A 15,051-nucleotide genomic window follows, 5' to 3' on the forward strand; every position below is an offset into this window, starting at 1 on the left:
TCTACTGTCATTCAACTTGTCCAACCCAACCTTTTCATTCTACAGGGCTTTGCCTTTTTCAAAAAAAAAAAAGCCCATAATAACAGGGATAGTCATTGATGTTTTCAGACAGGTAAGGGTGGGTCATCACAGGCAAGGGCAGGGGCTTCTCTAGGGTGAGTGCTACACATGACTACATTTTTTCTTGTCTCTGTAACAGTGAGGATAATCTCCTCTGATGGGAATACAGGCACCAAATATCCACAAAAAAATGTTTATCTGTAGTTCTACTGCTTTGTGACAAATTCAATGAGACCTCACTTACCCATTAATATATATTGCCCCTAGCATGGTAGCATGGTACATTATACAGTATCAAAATACTAGGTATACTCCTCAGTCTAAAAACAGATTAGAAGTTAAAATAATAAAATAGGTATGCAAATTAAGCAAACATTATGTTATCATGATGTTCCAGGGTTATTTTTGAATGCCAGTCCGAGTCCGTGCAAATCCAGATTTTTCCAGCAAAGCTTCGTAGTTTCTTATTGTGTCTTAGGTCTGTATTGGCTGTTGAAAGCAATTAGATTCCAGTTGTTTTTGATTTAAGTTTACATTTTGTAAATCATAATGATGAACTTTTTAATTTGCTTCCTTATGGTATGCTAAATATACCACCGAAACATTTTTGTTATATCTGATGGATTAGTGCAAAAAAAAAAAGAGAAAAACACCCACTGATCCTGACAGACACAGACAGTCTGCATCCAGAGTCATTACCTGCAGGTAGCCACTTCATGAGCAATTACACGTGAACAGTCGTGAATAACTGTCAGGCTCTCGTTGCTTTCAATGAGAAGTCCTGCTCACACGTATTCACATGGATCCCTGTTGAGTCTCCTGTGAATATTCACAAAACGCCTATTCACAAGTGTAAATGGGGCCTAAGCAAGGAGAGTGTGAAAACGTACTGCACATCAATGGGTTTCACAGAAGCTGCAGCACTTTTGCAAACAAAATTTTATACAGATAGGTAAAAATGCACAAGTTGCAAATTATGTAGTGTCCTCAAAGTAGGTTGTAACTTGAATTCTGAAATTTAACATTTTTTACATCATGACATGCCTGCATATCCCAGAAAAAAAATAAAATAAAGGGACAGCCTAGACTGAAACAGCAGCCATGGAGAGAGAATTGTTTTAGAAAGCAATTGCCAAGTAAAAAAATAAAAATAAAAAAAAAGTTTTAGTATCCTTTTGCCCTTACAATTTTCTGCAAAAGTGACCTAACTGTGGGTTATAAATACACACACTTTAGATAAATACACTGTACATACTTAAAAAAGAATGTGCACAGAGCAGACTATCCTGCATTTAGCATGCCCTAGATTTAAAAGTTTCCCCATTGTATTTATAATACTGCACATTCATTTCTCTGCCATTGGTGAGATGCAGTCTTTATAATATATTTCATACCTTATATGCTTTAGCCATCTCTGTAAATAACACCATTATCATCGTACTTCTGATATTGTGTCTGTTGCAGCTATTGTGTAAGTGGCAGGCTAGTAGGTCTTTGAATTGATTGCAGAGCAATACTACATGCTCTTAGCTTTGATTTCAGCACCCTCTGTGTGGACAGCACAAACTTTCTGGGACAATGGCAAAGGCACACAGCTAGATCTTTTAAGAAGAATGATGGGTGGTAAAAAATTTGCTCATGCTCATTCTCATCACCTCATTGCCCGTAGTGCAGCAACTTTTTTCCCAAATGTAAACCCAACTCCAACACATAATTTTTAAAGTTTTATTTTTTTTTTTTGTTTGCAAACTTTTTATTTGGGATAAAATGATGGTTCAAAAGAACATTGTATATCATCAAGCATGGTATTAAAAATAGATTATTATCAGGGTACAAAAGATAGGATATACAGTGCCTTGCGAAAGTATTCGGCCCCCTTGAACATTTCGACCTTTTGCCACATTTCAGGCTTCAAACATAAAGATATAAAACTGTAATTTTTTGTGAAGAATCAACAACAAGTGGGACACAATCATGAAGTGGAACAAAATTAATAGGATATTTCAAACTTTTTTAACAAATAAAAAAACTGAAAAATTGGGCGTGCAAAATTATTCAGCCCCCTTAAGTTAATACTTTGTAGCGCCACCTTTTGTTGCGATTACAGCTGTAAGTCGCTTGGGATATGTCTCTATCAGTTTTGCACATCAAGAGACTGAAATTTTTGCCCATTCCTCCTTGCAAAACAGCTCAAGCTCAGTGAGGTTGGATGGAGGGCGTTTGTGAACAGCGGCTTTCAGTTCTTTCCACAGATTCTCGATTGGATTCAGGTCTGGACTTTGACTTGGCCATTCTAACACCTGGATATGTTTATTTGTGAACCATTCCATTGTAGATTTTGCTTTATGTTTGGGATCATTGTCTTGTTGGAAGACAAATCTCCGTCCCAGTCTCAGGTCTTTTGAAGACTCCATCAGGTTTTCTTCCAGAATGGTCCTGTATTTGGCTCCATCCATCTTCCCATCAATTTTAACCATCTTCCCTGTCCCTGCTGAAGAAAAGCAGGCCCAGGTCTTCGTAGATTTGCAGTGGTCTGATACTCCTTCCATTTCAATATTATCGCTTGCACAGTGCTCCTTGGGATGTTTAAAGCTTGGGAAATCTTTTTGTATCCAAATCCAGCTTTAAACTTCTCCACAACAGTATCTCGGACCTGCCTGGTGTGTTCCTTGTTCTTCATGATGCTCTCTGCGCTTTAAACGGACCTCTGAGACTATCACAGTGCAGGAGCATTTATACAGAGACTTGATTACACACAGGTGGATTCTATTTATCATCATTAGTCGTTTAGGTCAACATTGGATCATTCAGAGATCCTCACTGAACTTCTGGGGAGAGTTTGCTGCACTGAAAGTAAAGGGGCTGAATAATTTTGCACGCCCAATTTTTCAGTTTTTTATTTGTTAACAAAGTTTGAAATATCCAATAAATTTTGTTCCACTTTATGATTGTGTCTCACTTGTTGTTGATTCTTCACAAAAAATTACAGTTTTATATCTTTATGTTTGAAGCCTGAAATGTGGCAAAAGTTTGCAAAGTTCAAGGGGGGCGAATACTTTCGCAAGGCACTGTATAGTCTAATAAAGAAACATTGTAGTTGTCAGTCAGATAAAAATAGAAGAAATATTTAGTGGTTGGTGCTCCCAAACAGGGGAACAGGTCAAATAGTATTGTTTTGTTATATCTGGCATGGTAAGATATTATTTTTGTCTGTGTCCCTGTTGGGAGGTTTACCTCACTTTCTGTCCAGAAACAAGAAGTTAGGGGAAATATCCTTAGTTGTCACACCGACAATGTTTATCCCCTTAATCTCTGTACCTTTATTACCCTTTTTGGACATGAGCAGATTTTACATTTTAGCTATGAGATTAGTGGTTCAGCAGTAACTTTGTCATAACTGATAACTCAATACTGGTGATCAGAGATATAAAAACTGGGGCAAAGAGCAAATCTGAGCAGTTGTTCACTGCTATATGCAGGTAATTGGAGGCTCTTCTATTCCCACCTTCATAATTAGAAAAAATGCTACTACAGTTTTGCTTTAATCCCTTAGCCCTGGTTCACACCTATACAAGTTGCCGTTTGCATATTCCAGGTGCATTTTGCATTTTTCAATACGCATTTTTGATCCATTGAAGTCTATGGAGCCAAAAACCAGACAAAAGTCCCTGGCCCTTTCCATAAAATGCATTGATGTGAATGTGACCCAAAGGAAACCATGTTAAAACAGCAAAACTGAAAACACACTAAAAAAGTGTGTGCATAGGTCAGTTCACACTTGTGCGGGTGGTTGCAGGTACAGGAATCACACCTGTTCCCACACCCGCAGCCAAAATGTGCTGCTCTTCATTCTTAATGGCACCCCCACACATTTAGACACACATTTGCGGGTGCAGGAAATTGCTGACGTTTTAAAATAGTGCAGGGATCTTTTTCCTGCATGTTCCATAGGTACAGCAGCCCATTTAAGTGAATAGGCTACAGTGCATGCACAAACACGGGCCGCACCAGATACATAGTTGTGACCGGATGCAGTAGATTGTAATTAAATAATAATTAAGGTATAACAAAAGGCAAAACTTTATTTTTTTTTTTGTTTTGGATAGAGTGGAAAGGTAATAGAACACCTCATGTCATGTTTTTTTTAACACTGTCTGTGCCTCTGTAAGGGAGATTCATCCTCTCTACTTGTGCTGTTTACTTTTATAACCAAAAGAGAAATCCTGAATTTTGGGTTGTCCCCAGAACAGAAACAGAGGAGATTTCTTTCAGGCTGGGTTCACATTTTCCTACTTATACTGAGATGCATTTTTCTTGTGTTAATTTCTGTTATTTAACACATGTTTTTAGTGCACTTCACATGTGTATTACATGCGTTTTATCATGCATTCTCATTTGTTTTGATGTGGTTCCATAGACTTCAATGGGGCCTGAAAGCGCAAGTAAATGCATAAAATATTGGACATGCCTAATTTTATTTTTTTTATATTTTTATTGAATAAATGTCAACAGATACATTCACAAGTAATTATGCAACATACAAAACTTTAAACTACATATTTGTCAGTAGGCCATAAGGTAATGACCATAACTTGAACAACTTATGCAAAAGAAAGGCATAGAGGGTGGGGGAGGGGTTGGAGTGAGGTGCAAAAGAGGAGGATGATGCCCTCGCATGGGACGTGAGGAGAACGTCAACCATATAATTGGAGGATTACTCTGTACTGGTTAAGGAAAGAGTACAAATGAGAAGCATACTTTGAAGACGCTCAATGGGGGGGGGGGGCGGAGGGGTAAGGGCATAAAAGGGGGGGTTGAGGATAGATTATGTCCATGAGATTTGCCAATAAGGGGGTCGGAAATGTGCTGGTTGAAAGTTGGGGATGAAGTAGTGGGTGAATGCTTTAGGCCTTTAACCGACCCAACGTATTAGTTATCGAGGCTTGCAAATACCATTCCGTGTATCGGAAAGATGACATCAATGTTTTCAGTTCGGTGTCATGGAAGGTACGTTCTAGGAAGGGGCGCCATCTGGCGAAAAATTTCTTTGTGGAAGTAAACTTTCTGACTTCCAGGTCCACTTTTTCTATATAAAGTAGTGTTTTTAAGTCGTTGCATACCATGGACATGCCCAATATTTGATACAGCATGGCGCAACACAGACCCCAGATGTAAACAATCACTTTGGAGGGGTTTACAAGCGTACCTACCCAGTGGCGACACAGATGAATAAAAAAAAAAACCTTTCAGGGGTTATAATCCTTCCCTTCTCTATTCAAAATGAAAAAACACGTTTTGCCTTTAGTTCTACTTTAAGTCACCAGGAGAGACTCATATGTCAAACAGTTCTCTTTGTTGTTCATACAGTGCTCTGTACACATGCATACTGAACATGTATGTACACTCTTGGCATTACAAATGAATACAGAAGTGAGCCAGGGAACACTCCTAGATACAGCATGTGGTCAAATTGAGAGGGCTGAAGACCACACAAGGCGGCTCCAATCTGCTCATTACATAGCACAAGAGTGTTGCCTAAACAAAGTTGTGCAATTTAAAATTAGGTTTCTCTGTGCCGCTAATGTCCAAAGAGTGGATGTTTTGGAGCATGTTTTATTTTAAAAATACGAAATAAAGCCTTCTGAGTAAATATTGTACCTGTGGTCTCAAAGGGCTTATTCTGTATTGAGTTAACAAACTCAATACAGAACTGAGTATAACAAAACTATAGGTAAGCTTTCCCACATCCAATTGGCCAGAAAAATATCATTTTTAGATCTTTTCTTGAAGTAGAACTATAGGCAAAACTTTTTTTTTATTTTTTTAATAGAGCATGGAAGGGTTGTAACCCGGTCAGATTTTTTTCACCATCTGTGTCCCTTTGCAGAGATTTCCCTTCACATCCTGTCCATAGCCAAACAGGAGGTAAGGGGAAATCCTTGCAAATAAAGAGAATTCCTTAGGAGCCACCCAAGGTCACCGGAACTAGTGTTCCTATTGGAAGATTTCCCCTCTATTACTCTTCTGGGTACAACCCAAAATGTGGAATTTTCTTTTATTTTCACTTTCAATGGTAATGATAAACAGGACAAATAGAGAGGATGAATATCCTCAATGGGGGCGCAGACAGCAAAAAAAAAAGACTGATGTTCTAATCCAGTGATGGCGAACGTTGGCACTCCAGATGTTTTTGAACTACATTTCCCATGATGCTCAACTACACTGCAGAGTGCATAAGCATCATGGAAAAATTAGTTCCAAAACATCTGGGGTGCCAAGGTTCACCGTCACTGTTCTAACCCCTCTCCACTCTATCCAAAACTAACATAAAAAAGTTTTGCCTTTAGTCATACTTTAAAGCAGATCTTAATTTAAAATCAGAGGTTCAACTGACTCCCCCCACCCCATCCCATTTCCCTATCTGCTGTCACCAATGTAAACACTTTTTTTTTTCTGGGAGCAGGTACCTAGTTTTGACAGGTACCCGCTCCAACTTTAGTTCAGATCACCTAGGCAATCTGAGCAGAAGCCCTCCTCCCTCTTTTCCTGCCCGCAATCTCCTGGGTCATGTCACATGTCCATTCTCAGAGTGCATCGTGACTTCCACATGTACAGTGGGAGGCCAGCTGTGAGCCAGTAGGAAGTCACAGCCAGCTTCTTACACTCAAGATGGCGGCATCAGGGGCCTGAAAATGCAGCCTGGGTGAGTACAGCCCTGGTATTTATAACTGATGACTTTTCATTTTTTTTAAAATGACCGAAGATCCTCTTTAAGTAGCTCCAAGGAAAATTCTCTGTAACAGCTGTATTGTCACTGTTACTTAAGCTTCTATGAAATACATTTCTTGCACTCAGCATAGGACCTCCTAATCACCTAAGCACCTTCCATCATTATAGAAAGCATTTACTTCTTTATATGTTTAGATCTTATTGAAAAGTACTGTATGTTTCTCATGATTGCACACATAAATGTATGTAGGTTTTTTTCTATGGTACTTGCTCAAAAAATGATGTACATGGATTTTAGTCAATTAAAATCCTCCCCACGTGCCTAAACCTAGGAGGAGATCAATGTTCTCTTTGGGTATTTATTGTAGAGTTTATAGTATTTCCTGGGTTCTTTTGATTTATCAGTTTTTTAAATGATCAGAAAAGCCTGCTAATCGCTGTGGAACAAATAATTATCATATGTAACAATGCTTAAGCTAAAAATAGTTTTCATCCCTTCAAGGACACCCCAAGCTAAAGCCAAGCATTGTGAAGAACGGGTATCCTGCCAAGTCTGAGACCACCACCAGAGATCCAGACCGCCAATGTGCACACAGACTGAAGGAGAAATGTGAGGAGAAGACTAAAGAACTTCTGTTTATACGAGAAGAGTTTAAAAAAGCCAGCTGTGCATTTGTCGTCTTTGCAGTGACAACACAGTATTTCTTTAGTAAGGTAAGAAAACCAAACTTCTTTACATTGTTCATGTTAATTGTTTCATTACCTTTTACAATACCTCCCAAATATTAAATGCACTTGTCTGTAGAAAAGCACGTATGATTGGCTGATATAGGTGACACCACAATATCTTGCTTGCTAAAGATGCAAAATGTGACCCTATATTATCTTACTTCAGTTTACTACAAGGAGGTTGTAATGTATAGCAAAATGTGTTGTAAAGCTTGTATTTTTTTTTCTGTTCTTCGCATAATCTAGTTGGGAGACTGATTCACACAGAATTAAAGCAACACTTCACTGTCTCTGAGTACCACTAGTTGGAAATGATATTTAAATAATATTTAATATTAAAGGCAAACTCACCCATCTTTCCATGTCTCCATGCTTTATTTTTTGGAGAAATCCTTTTAATAAATCAGTCTCTGGATGTGGCCATCTTGAGTAAGGGCAGTTGATTCATGTAGAATTTACTTCCTGGAATTCATCTACCCTTATTGCAATTTGCAGACAGAATGTTTTGCTTAGCAGAGAAAGTCCCACCTCCTCTCCTCCAGATAAAAAAAATAAAAAATACTCATGAAGACTCCTGGGATTTATGACATCAATTTAGCTTAGGCCAGAAACCAGGAAGCAACCGAAGAAAAATACCCATAAAGACTCCTGGGATTTATTATATAAATTTAGCTTAGACCAAAAACCAGGAAGCCACTGAAGAAAAATACCTATGAAGACTCCTCGGATTTATGACCTCAGTTTAGCTTAGGCCAGAAACCAGGAAGCAACTGAAGAAAAATATCCATAAAGACTCCTGGGATTTATTACATAAATTTAGCTTAGGCTAGAAACCAGGAAGCAACTGAAGAAAAATACCCATAAAGACTCCTGGGATTTATTACATCAATTTAGCTTAGGCTAGAAATCAGGAAGCAAACTGAAGAAAAATACCCTTGAAGACTCCTGGGATTTATGACCTCAGTTTAGCTTAGGCCAGAAACCAGGAAGCAATTGAAGAAAAATATCCATAAAGACTCCTGGGATTTATTACATCAATTTAGCTTAGGCTAGAAATCAGGAAGCAACCGAAGAAAAATACCCATAAAGACTCCTGGGATTTATTATATAAATTTAGCTTAGACCAAAAACCAGGAAGCAACTGAAGAAAAATACCCATGAAGACTCCTGGGATTTATTACATCAATATAGCTTAGGCTAGAAATCAGGAAGCAAACTGAAGAAAAATACCCATAAAGACTCCTGGGATTTATTATATAAATTTAGCTTAGACCAAAAACCAAGAAGCCACTGAAGAAAAATACCTATGAAGACTCCTCGGATTTATGACCTCAGTTTAGCTTAGGCCAGAAACCAGGAAGCAACTGAAGAAAAATATCCATAAAGACTCCTGGGATTTATTACATCAATTTAGCTTAGGCTAGAAACCAGGAAGCAACTGAAGAAAAATACCCATAAAGACTCCTGGGATTTATTACATCAATTTAGCTTAGGCTAGAAATCAGGAAGCAAACTGAAGAAAAATACCCTTGAAGACTCCTGGGATTTATGACCTCAGTTTAGCTTAGGCCAGAAACCAGGAAGCAATTGAAGAAAAATATCCATAAAGACTCCTGGGATTTATTACATCAATTTAGCTTAGGCTAGAAATCAGGAAGCAACCGAAGAAAAATACCCATAAAGACTCCTGGGATTTATTATATAAATTTAGCTTAGACCAAAAACCAGGAAGCAACTGAAGAAAAATACCCATGAAGACTCCTGGGATTTATTACATCAATATAGCTTAGGCTAGAAATCAGGAAGCAAACTGAAGAAAAATACCCATAAAGACTCCTGGGATTTATTATATAAATTTAGCTTAGACCAAAAACCAAGAAGCCACTGAAGAAAAATACCTATGAAGACTCCTCGGATTTATGACCTCAGTTTAGCTTAGGCCAGAAACCAGGAAGCAACTGAAGAAAAATATCCATAAAGACTCCTGGGATTTATTACATCAATTTAGCTTAGGCTAGAAACCAGGAAGCAACTGAAGAAAAATACCCATAAAGACTCCTGGGATTTATTACATCAATTTAGCTTAGGCTAGAAATCAGGAAGCAAACTGAAGAAAAATACCCTTGAAGACTCCTGGGATTTATGACCTCAGTTTAGCTTAGGCCAGAAACCAGGAAGCAATTGAAGAAAAATATCCATAAAGACTCCTGGGATTTATTACATCAATTTAGCTTAGGCTAGAAATCAGGAAGCAACCGAAGAAAAATACCCATAAAGACTCCTGGGATTTATTATATAAATTTAGCTTAGACCAAAAACCAGGAAGCAACTGAAGAAAAATACCCATGAAGACTCCTGGGATTTATGACCTCAGTTTAGCTTAGGCCAGAAACCAGGAAGCAACCGAAGAAAAATACCCATAAAGACTCCTGGGATTTATTATATAAATTTAGCTTAGACCAAAAACCAGGAAGCCACTGAAGAAAAATACCTATGAAGACTCCTGGGATTTATGACCTCAGTTTAGCTTAGGCCAGAAACCAGGAAGCAACTGAAGAAAAATATCCATAAAGACTCCTGGGATTTATTACATCAATTTAGCTTAGGCTAGAAACCAGGAAGCAACTGAAGAAAAATACCCATAAAGACTCCTGGGATTTATTACATCAATTTAGCTTAGGCTAGAAATCAGGAAGCAAACTGAAGAAAAATACCCATAAAGACTCCTGGGATTTATGACCTCAGTTTAGCTTAGGCCAGAAACCAGGAAGCAACTGAAGAAAAATACTCATAAAGACTCCTGGGATTTATTACATCAATTCAGCTTAGGGCAGAAACCAGGAAGCAACTGAAGAAATGTAAAAAAAAAAGTTTAAAACAAGTTAACATAACATACCTTCTTATTTATTTACTAAGGCTGAAAGAATAACGATTAAAAATTGTTAATTTTAATTGAGAGAGTTTAGTTCTGCTTTATTATACACATGACTGTACTGTATATGTATTATTATTCATGAATATAACTCTATTATCTAATATATACACACAAATACAGTTGAAGAGGAGGAGAGACATGACCTTTCATGTGTCACTTCTTCCACTTCCTTTAGATTGTAAGCTCTTGTAAGCAGGTTCATCTCCATTGTTTGTTACACTGCTAGTAACAGTATGCTAATCCTTGTATATTTCTTTATAATCCCCTCATTTTGGGCTTCATGGCGGCTATATGGTTATCACTTTTGCCTTGGATCTGTGGGCTCAAATTTTATCAATTTCACATGTTCTCTGTATGTTTTTATGGATATCCGAGGGGCTTTTTTTTGTCCTTAGATATATGAAAGTGACATAGCTGACCTCCCTTTTTGAAAATGCTAGTTAGGTGGCTGATATACCGATCCTGTAGTTTAAATTACAAGTAAACCATGATTCACAATACTCATAAATAAATGCACTATTTTGACAGAATGACTTTACATTGCTGTAGAGTTTTTCTTTTTCTTTTAAAACAAACTTTATTGGAAGAAAAAAACGCAGTGCATGACTCTCCTGCTTTGTGTTTTACCTTCCAGTTTGAGCATGCACATTATAACTGTAGGCCAGATAGGATATGTAATTGGCAGCCTTACTCAAATTCCAGCAAACAGACAATCACCGATCCACATGTTATAGGGTGGAGACACTGCCTGCAGATGCACAGTTTCTGTAATTACTGTCACCCCAGAACAGGAAGTCCCTTTCCGGCAGATTCAACAGGAAAAAATTAAGAAAAAATCCTGCAGAAATGGTACGACTCTCTCAATGCAATCAACAGAGGGCAAACCACCGGGACTTTTGTTTTCTGGGTTGGGGGTTAGATATACTGTTTATAGCAATTTACACTTAAAAGGTATGCAGTTCTGAATTCCCTTGTTGCATGCTTTTTCTGGTCAGGGGCTCAATGTAATAATGACTGAGACCGCCAAACAGCTAGCATTTTAGAAGGGGTCAACGATGAATTCTCGATTTTGGATTGCATTAATTGGCTTCCTCCAGATTGGCCCTGTAGTGTGTGTGGGGTGAGATAGAGATATTTTTATATGTTTTATATATTTATATTTTTTTTATTGGTATCAGAAAGCAGTTATTGATGTGAATGGCCTTATATAGCCGGTATATTGCTAGGTATCATGCTGGTCCTGTATAATAAATAAAAGCTAAATAAAGCTTTAAAACATATGATTCAGATGTATCAAAATGTGTTAAATAAAAATATAATAATATTAATTATAATGACGAAAATAATAATGATAATGCAACCCACATTTTTTTGAGCCCTGTACATTGCTGTGTTGGCCCTTTATAAATACTGGAAATACAGTATATTTTTGCAGAACATGCTGGCCATATATAAAGAGAATTATTGCAAAAATCTAATAATAATACAAGCCTATATTGTATAATGAGATTTTTAGAAGGACATTATGAGTTAGTTGAAGTGTAATATATCAGATAAAACCAGAGGGAAAGATGTGTGCTGAGTCTGTTGCATGTTAGAGGAAAACATCAGCAAGTAATTTATATGTGGAGTGGGAGGGAAATTGAAGAAGACAGCTCAAGTGTTCTAGAATCAGAGAATACAAGACAGAAATACAAATGAAGCTTCCTTTGTGTATTTACTGACCATCATGCAGACATGTATTACCATATATGACATGCCATAATTCTTTCAGACACTTTAACAATGCATGTGTGATACTACAGGGGAGTAAACAATGCCTCATATTTACAGATTGTATTCTTTTTGCACTAAATACTGATGCAACATTTTCTGTATAGAAAACACTAGATTTTGCTGCTTTAATTTTTTACATTCCTCCCATTTGTATCACAGAGAGCTGAGTCAGGTTATCTATTTAGAAACATCACTAAAAAGATCACAATAGGCCCTACTCTGAAAGCACATGACCTTTAAAATTAAATTTGAAGTCCACAGATTAAATACATACAGGTCAGGCACTGATATGGACGAGAAGGCTTGGCTCGCAGTCTCCGCTCAAATTCATCCCAAAGGTGTTCTATCGGGTTGAGGTCAGGGCTCTGTGCAGGTCAGTCAAGTTCCTCCACCCCAAACTCGCTCTTCCATGTATTTATGGACCTTGCTTTGTCCACTGGTCCAAATCATTTGGTGGAGGGGGGGGGGGGGATTATGATGTCGGGTTGTTTTTCAGGGGTTGGACTTGGCCCCTTAGTTCCAATGAAGGGAACTCTTAAGACATCAGCATACCAAGATATTTTGGACAATTTCACGCTCGCAACTTTGTGGGAACAGTTTGGGGATGGCCCTTTCCTGTTCCAACGTGACTGTGTACCAGTGCAAAACGTAAGGTCCATAAAGACATGGATGAGTGAGTTTGGGGTGGAGGAACTTAACTGGCCTGCACAGAGTCCTGACCTCAAACCGATAGAACACCTTTGGGATGAATTAGAGTGGAGACTGCGAGCCAGGCCTTCTCCTCCACATCAGTGCCTGACTTCACAAATGCACTTCTGGAAGAATGGTCAAACATTATCATAGACACACTCCTAAACCTTGTGGGCAGTCTCCTCTGAGGAGTTGAAGCTGTTATAGCTGCTGTGGGGATTCACTCGGTGGTAGGCGTGGATGACCCCTTGGGGGGGTTCGTTACACAGGGAGACAGCTGAGAAGTGGTTGCAAACAACACTTTGGTTTATTCATGCTATTTTCTTCAAACAAGTGCATGCAGCAAAAACATCCAAAATAAAATAAAACACAAAATAAATCCTTGCCACTGTGGGCGGCAACCTTCTCACATACCGGAACCTATCTACGGAGTCTGTCTCCAACCTACTGTTGGGCAAACTTTGCTGATCCTACAGCAGACACTCAATAGTCCATGTTTTTTCTTCACACAACAAACGTCCATTGATCATGTCCCTTTTCCTCTTCACATTGAACAGGTCCCTTTGCTTTTCTCTTCACATAGAACACAGTGCATTTATTTCTTTCCATATAGAAATAGTCCAAGGCCTCACCTTGAGTAGTCTTCACACTTGTTACCCTCCTCAGCTTCACATCGCTTCAGGAGGTCTTCCCCATGCTCACACAGCTTTCAGGGAGCACACATCTGACTGTCCTCCTCTCCCCACGCCCACACAGCGGCAGGAGGCAGCAATTCTTAGACTTCCTTGGGACAAATTATAGAGGCCTTCATTTCCTCATTCTGAACAGCTGAATGGTTTTCAACTTCCTGCTGGCTATCTCTGCAGCCAACACCCTATAGTAATTGGTGAACTTTCCAAACCAGGTGGAAATGTATCTCCTGTCTGTGACTACATCCACAGATTTACCTGACTTCCTGTCACACTACAAAGGGTGGGCAAACTCAATATTGAACCCTACGGACTAAGACTGGGATGCCATTAAAGTTGACGTGCATGTAAAGGCAGAAGTCCCAATACTTTTGGTAATATAGTGTTTATTGGAGCTGTTTTAGCTGCCAAAGGAATTATATTTCTGTCCTTCCAGTTCGGAGATTTAAACAGCTCTGCCACACAACACAGCCCTGCCTGGCAGGGCAGGTGAGCTGATTTTTCTCTGCTGCAGTTATGTTACACTTACCTGCCTCACCCTTACTCTGTGACTGGACAGTAAAAGGAGAAGCAACACACTGGTAAGCTCATCTCCCTGTTATTGTGCTCTCTGCTTCTAGCAACATGCTCCATTTTAGTACATGATCACTGCAATACAATGATTGGTAGTGATGTCGCGAACCTAAAATTCGCGGTTCGCGAACGGCGAACGCGAACATCGGCAAATGTTCGCGAACCGGCGAACCGGGCGAACCGCCATAGACTTCAATAGGCAGGCGAATTTTAAAACACACAGGGACTCTTTCTGGCCACAATAGTGATGGAAAAGTTGTTTCAAGGGGACTAACACCTGGACTGTGGCATGCCGGAGAGGGATCACGCAAAAAAAAGTTCTTAAAAATTATAATTTTTTGATAGAGAGCCAATTATTGGAAAAATTAAAAAAAAATAAAAATAAAAAATTTCTTTGGATTTAGCATCTGGGGGGTCTAAAAAGTGTACCTGTGAAGTTTCAGCTCTGTAGCATGTCCAGAACCCCTAAAAAACAGCATTTTTCTTATATTTTCAGGAATATGGCTTCTCTGCGGCTGGCTTTTTCTCTTGCAGGCATTTATCGGGCATTTTTTTAGGCAGGCATGTCATTTTTTGTATGTAGTGTCTGGGGGGTCACAAAAGTGTACCTGTCAAGTTTCAGCTCTGTAGCATGTCCAGAACCCCTAAAAAACAGCATTTTTCTTATATTTTCAGGAATACGGCTTCTCTGCGTCTGGCTTTTTCTCTTGCAGGCATTTATCGGGCATTTTTTTTAGGCAGGCATGTCATTTTTTGTATTTAGTGTCTGGGGGGTCACAAAAGTGTACCTGTCAAGTTTCAGCTCTGTAGCATGTCCAGAACCCCTAAAAAACAGCATTTTTCTTATATTTTCAGGAATACGGCTTCTCT

The 15,051-nt window shown here is 38.7% G+C and overlaps 1 protein-coding gene across 3 annotated transcripts in view; it reads left to right on the plus strand.

The window, feature by feature from the left end:
* Window positions 1-15,051, plus strand: part of MTUS2 (microtubule associated scaffold protein 2) — a 991,417-nt gene that overhangs the window by 755,008 nt on the left and 221,358 nt on the right. For all 3 annotated transcript variants that reach the window (XM_082247669.1, XM_082247668.1, XM_082247670.1), the window contains one exon: window positions 7,292-7,503. In XM_082247669.1, coding sequence (XP_082103795.1) covers window positions 7,292-7,503 — 212 coding nt within the window. The remainder of the gene's footprint in view (window positions 1-7,291; window positions 7,504-15,051) is intronic.

The sequence above is a fragment of the Pelophylax lessonae genome (genome assembly GCF_965119305.1).
Source record: "Pelophylax lessonae genome assembly, chromosome: 2".
Taxonomy (NCBI): domain Eukaryota; kingdom Metazoa; phylum Chordata; class Amphibia; order Anura; family Ranidae; genus Pelophylax; species Pelophylax lessonae.